Source organism: Atta cephalotes, assembly GCF_000143395.1.
Source record: "Atta cephalotes unplaced genomic scaffold scaffold00002, whole genome shotgun sequence".
NCBI lineage: Eukaryota > Metazoa > Arthropoda > Insecta > Hymenoptera > Formicidae > Atta > Atta cephalotes.
In genome coordinates this window covers 14,270,903-14,277,367 of record NW_012130066.1, presented here as the reverse complement: position 1 = coordinate 14,277,367, position 6,465 = coordinate 14,270,903, and the positions used below count along the sequence as shown (strand labels likewise).

General features: G+C 31.8%; 1 protein-coding gene across 1 annotated transcript in view; it reads left to right on the top strand.

Annotated features, from left to right (window-relative positions):
- Positions 1 to 6,465, top strand: part of LOC105624046 — a 22,468-nt gene that overhangs the window by 2,183 nt on the left and 13,820 nt on the right. Inside the window, 6 exon segments of the mRNA XM_012205413.1 lie at positions 5,697 to 5,787; positions 5,901 to 6,034; positions 6,110 to 6,161; positions 6,217 to 6,225; positions 6,228 to 6,306; positions 6,377 to 6,449. Coding sequence (XP_012060803.1) covers positions 5,697 to 5,787; positions 5,901 to 6,034; positions 6,110 to 6,161; positions 6,217 to 6,225; positions 6,228 to 6,306; positions 6,377 to 6,449 — 438 coding nt within the window.

Below are 6,465 nucleotides of genomic sequence, written 5' to 3'. Positions count from 1 at the left end.
GTCGGAAAAATGCTTCATCTTTGAAGCGTTTTTCCGACGCGGTATCCACATGCTACTAGAAAGATGGGAACAAGTAGTGGCTAGCGATGGCCATTACTATCCAATCATCGATACAATTTTTGGTATCTTCATATGATGTGAAGTGCTGCTCAGACAGGTCATGGCGTCATCGATCGGAACAAGTGGTAGTTGGAAGGAGCAATGTCTGGAGAATACGGCGGGTAGAGTAGAACTTCCCATGAGTGTTTCTAAGTAGGTTTTGACCGGCGCCGCAACATGTGGTCGAGCATTATCATGCAGGAGAATAATTTTGTTATGCCTGGAGTAGTGGGCGCGTTTTTCCTTGAGTGCTTGGCTCAATCTCATCAATTGTGTTCGGTAGAGAGCCCCAGTAATGGTCTCGTTCGGTTTGAGCAACTCATAATACACGACACCAAGTTGATCCTATCAAATACACAATATAAGTTTTTTTCTATAAATATTCGATTTGGCTGTCGATGTTGAAACAGGTGATTCCCATGATTTCCTCTTCTTTGAATTTCCTCTTCTTTATCGTAGTGGATCCATTTTTCATCACCAGTGACTATACGATGCAAAAAACTTTTTCGTTTATGCCTGGCAAGCAGCATTTCACATGTGAAAAATCGGCGTTCAACGTTTCTCGGCTTCAGTTCATATGGAACCTAATTCCCTTGCTTTTGAATCATTCCTAATGATTTCAAACGATATGAAATTGTTTGTTGAGTCACTCCTAATGTAAGTGCAAGTTCTTTTTGCGTTTGGCACGAATCTTCATCCAATAATGCTTCCAATTCCGCGTCTTCATACACTTTCGGCCTTCCGCTACGTTCTTTGTCTTCGATCAAATTCACCGTTCTTAAACTTTTGAAACCACTCATGACAACTTCTGTCACTTAAGGCAGCATCACCATATGCTTCTACAAGCAATCTATGAGCCTCAGCTGCAAATTTTTTCAAATTAAAGAAGTAAATCAAAAGTTCCCGCAAATGATGCTTATTCGGCTCAAAACTCGACATTTTCGTACAAAAAAAAAATATCTGATGCTTATACAAAATCGCTAATATTTCAAGGTTATGATGTTGCCGGATGTCCAATCTTACGATATGTCGTTTTACAAAACAATTTTAACTATAGTTTATTAGTAGCACCGTCTTTTGTAAACGGCGGAAATTTATTTGTACTTCAATATTTAATTTATTAATATTAAGCTTTTCTTAATTCAGATTTTAAAAAGTACTTATATTAAATAAATTAATATATCTAGATGTTGATGAAAAGAACATTTTATGAAATATTATTTTGATTTTTCAAAAATAATTTTTGTTTTCTAAGAAACATAGAATGGATGTTCTTGAATAAAGTCTTAATCATTTTGGTTAGAACGTCATAAAAATCGTAAGCGAATTTACGCTTAAATTTTTATATAATTAAAATATAAATTATATTTTGAACATCGGAAATATCTAATAAGATCTATTAAAAAGAAATTGCAAAATAAATTCGTGTTTTATTAGATATTAAGATGTTCATAAATAGGTACATATAATTGCTATAAATCCAATAACTGAACGCGCTTCTGTTATTGATGCACGTCACTTCGATGAGCATATTGCTGTACACATACATAAACAAAGTTATTGAACTAAAAAATCGTAAGTATTATTAATATTATTATGTTTACATTTGTTAAATTCACAATGGTTTTTATAAATTTATTTGTAAAATAATGTAAAAAGAATATGTTTTTTTTATGGGAAACTTATTATTTCTTTATATTTATAGATAACTCTGTTTCTAACCTGTATAATATAATATGTATTTTCTTTGTAAATAGTTGTTTTAATAAGATATAATTTTGTAAAAATTATTGTGCTTTTTATGGAATTGATTTCAAAATACCAAAAGAAAAAATATTAAGAAAATACACACAGAATGATGTGGATCAAACAGTCCAAGTATAAATAAAAAGAAAATCATTGACATCTGCGTCGCATCAATTTGGTATTCCACTTTACATTTAAAGCTCAATAATAAATATCCTATGAATGCTAGACGTGGACCTTCTATTTTATCTGAAGAAAAAGAAAACTTTGTAATATAATAGATTTTCTTTTGTTATCAACGAGGATTTCCGAGTGAATAAAAATCAACTTTTGTTATAGGACTATACATAGAAATATGATATCCAGAACTTATAACAAGAATGACTCAGAATCTATCAAAGAGTCGTGCCGAAGCAACAGAGGAAAAATTACGTGAATGATTTAACAAAATTTTCTTGGAACAAAAAAGATCTTATTAATATTGATCCTTCTTAATGAAAATCTTAATGAAAATATCTTTTCTTGTGCCCAAAAGTAGAACATATTTTAAAAGATTCCAAATACGTGTATAAATTAATTAATGACGATGAAAAAGAGCGTCTAACGGTTTTGTTCACAGTGAGTGCGGCCGGAATTGTGATACCTCCGATGATTTTATTCTGGTATCAGAGACTAACTAATACTATTGTCAGTTCCTCAAGATTCCTCAAAATTGGAATGTCAGAACTGAAAAAGGATAGCTGACTGGTGAATTTTTCTATGAGTATATAGCCAATGTTTTCTATCCTAAAAAATGTCATTTAATTTCCAATATTATTTTATGTAGATAGCCATTCATCACACTACCATTGATTAATTTTTGTCTTGAAAACAAAATATAGTTATTCACACTGTTTCCAAATGCAACATATTGCAACCATTGGACGTTGTAGTGTTTCATTCACTGAAACAATCTTGGAAATCTGTAAATGATCAATGGAGAATTGATAATGCTCCACAACGTTTAAGAAAAAAAGATTTTGTACAACTTCTTGAAAAAGCGATTGAAAAGATAAATTTATCTGAAATGATAAAAAACGGATTTAAAATTTGTGGACTTCTACCTTTTTACTTGGACGCTGTTAATTATAATATTTTAAATAAAAATGAACAAATGAATTTAAATTGTATGCAGGAAAAACTGAATCAATTATAGCTGAATCTTGTGATAATCAAAAACAGAGAGAAAATAAACGTAAAAAATTTCTCAAAATACTTGAAAATCAATTAAGCGAGGAAAAACTACAAGATTTTCGAAATGTTGCTTTTAATAATATCTCTGTGACATAAGAAATGACAATAAGAAATGGATTATTTAATGTAGTTAAAAATCAAGAAATTTTGTGGTAGAATAAATTTTATAAATTTTCCTTTCAACGAAAATATTTGACAAGCTAATTATATTTATTTTCTATATTTCTTTACATTATAAATCTAGTTTTTCAATAAGTTTATCATTCTTCGTAAATTATTATTTTAAATAATTAAAATTATAATATTTAATTGTAGGAGAATATAATGATATTTAGAAGTCTTCAAATGAAGAAGCAATTTTTTTTAATAAGTAATGAAGGTATCTTGATTTCTACAACAAAATGATATGCATAATGATTCTTTTTTTTTTATACACATTTTTCACAAGATTCATCAGTTATAAATACAGCAACGAAAATTTGCCAAGAAAATAATAATAATATTGACAATACGTTGTTGAACATTGAATCACAGGACATGACAGAAAGTAATAATATTACAGATGCTTATATTTCTACGGGTAAGTTTTTGTAAGAAATATTACTCATAACATTTAGTAAATTATCTTTACAAATAATTGAATTATTTTCTTAGATAATCAAATTGTGTTTAATTATTGTGATAATAATAACAATGGCCATGATATAAATCATCTTAAAAAATTATGAGTGTGAATTGAAAGTACTCTCAATTAAAAAATATTTTATTTCGTAGTATAATAATAACCGTATTCAGCAGAAAAAGCAGTTTTGTAACTATTGTAAAATTCTTTCATATATGATGAATTCATATATTTAGTTCCAGTAAGAACTAGAGGCAAAATCAATTATATTAAGGAACTTTACAACAGTTGCAAAGCTACTTTTTTTAACTGAACGCAGTCAATGTATTCTTATAGTCAATACATATATTGGGCATTTATTTTATTAAATATTCATTTACACAAATTTTAGACAAAATATGAGAAAGGAATTTTACAAACTGATGATTTCATCACCATTCAAAGATATATTTTTCTGGTCAAAATCTGTAAAGAACATAAAAAGAAAAAATTCCAAAGAAAAAATTCCGAATGTTGCAACTTCCGTTAAGTAGCAAGAATATTATATAAAAAAAGAAGAGAATAAATTACAAAAAGAAAAAGAAAAAAAAGAGTGACAAATTAAATATAAAAAAGCACAATTAGAAATATTAGGTGTACAATTTTGCTTCCGCTGTTTTTTTTCCGAAATTCGAGGCTTTATTGTAAAAAACTGGTTATACATTTATGATTCAAAGTATTGTCCATCGCTGGCCATTACTTTCTCCCATCTTTCGGGTAGCGTACGAATCCCGCGTCGAAAAAACTGGTCATCTTTTGAGGCTATCCACGAATCGATCCAATTTTTTACTTCTTCATAAGACTGGAAGTGCTGGTCAGCCAGGCCGTGTGTCATTGATCGAAACAAGTGATAGTCAGAGGGAGCAACGTCTGGAGAAAACGGCGGGTGGGACTTCCCATTTCAACGTTTCCAAGTATGTCTTGACCACTTTCGTAACATGAGGTCGAGCATTGTCATGCTGCAAAATCACTTTATCGTGTCTCTCGTTGTATTGCGGCCGTTTGTCTTTCAATGCTCGGCTCAAACGCATCAATTGCGTTCGATACCGATCGCCTGTGATTATTTCAGTCGGTTTTAACAGTTCATAATACACTACGCCGAGCTGGTCCCACCAAATACAGAGCATGACCTTGGAGTCGTGAATATTCGGTTTGGCCGTCGACGTGGAAGCATGGCCGGGAACTCCCCATGATTTCCTGCGCTTGGGATTATCGTAATGAATCCATTTTTCGTCCCCAGTCACAATGCGATGCAGAAATCTCTTCCGTCTTTGCCTTTCAAGCAGCTGTTCACAAGCAAACAAACGCCATTCAACATCTCTGGGCTTCGTACAGCACCCAATTTCCTTGCTTCTGAATCATTCCCATGGCTTTGAGGCGTTTTGAAATGGCTTGTTGAGTCACTCCCAATGATCGTGCCAATTCTTCTTGATTTTGACACGAGTCTTGCTCAAGTAATGCCTCCAATTCTACATCTTCGAAAACCTTCTCTCTTCCACCGCTATGCCGGTCTTCGACGTCAAAATTACCGTTCTTGAAGCGTTGAAACCACTCACGACACGTTCTTTCACTAATAGCGGCCTCACCATAAGTATTTGAGAGCATTCGATGAGCCTCAGCCGCAGATTTCTTCATATTGAAGCAAAAATTAAAACCTCTCGCAAATGACGAGAATTTGGCTCGTAAACTGACATTTTCAATCGAGAATAACTTTATGATGCACACACAAATCGACTAATGTTTTTATGGAGTTATGTTGACAGATGCCCAAGTTTATTGTATGACATCTATGATCTATTTATTTCGACCACCACTTACCGCTAAAGCCATCTATAGGAAAACGGCGGAAGCAAAGTTGTACATCTAATACATTCGCGTAGACATACATAAATGTGCACACAGGATAAATTTAAAAATGAAATATAACTCTTCGATTGAAATTCCTCATTTGTCACAGATATGCGCAACTTCTTGAAGATACATTTATCATACCTTTCGCTATGCAGATATTGATAGCAACGATAGGAATGAGCATTACTTTGCTGCAAGTACGTCTAATTATATGATTCTTACAATTTTTAAAACCCATTACACACCCAAAGTGACTCTACAAAGAAGAGTTGTACGTATTTCTTGTGCTACAGATTACACAGGATAAAAGCGATATCTTAGAAGAAGAAATAAGGTGTTCTATACACACAACGTGTTTTATATCGGTGGCCAATTCATTTTGTTTTTTTTTAGTTTCGAAGGACAAAGACTGATAGATCACAGCCTTCAGATACATGATAAGATGTAAGATGATATTATTTTCAATTCATCTAAATAATATATTGTATATGTAACTAATATATATGTGACTAATTATAGATACAAGTATAATGTTATTGCCTATATTTCGTGTATTTTAAAAATATCGCAGGTATAACAGCTTCTATGAAATTATATAATATAAAGCATCTATGAAATTACAAAAGATAATTATGCTATAGTGATGATGAAAAGTCTTTATCCGAGTTTCTTAAGCGCAGGAAAAGTTTACATTTTCTCTCTACAGTTTCACTATAGTAAAGCAAAAATTGTCGCAAATGTTCTTTCGAATAATTTTAATAACATTTGGTGTTCTTACCTTAAAAGTTCTACAAACCTCGATGTCATACTTTACGGTATCGTCCTCGCATCCTTTCAATACTTTATTACTTCCTATTCAGCAATTAAACGCTGAC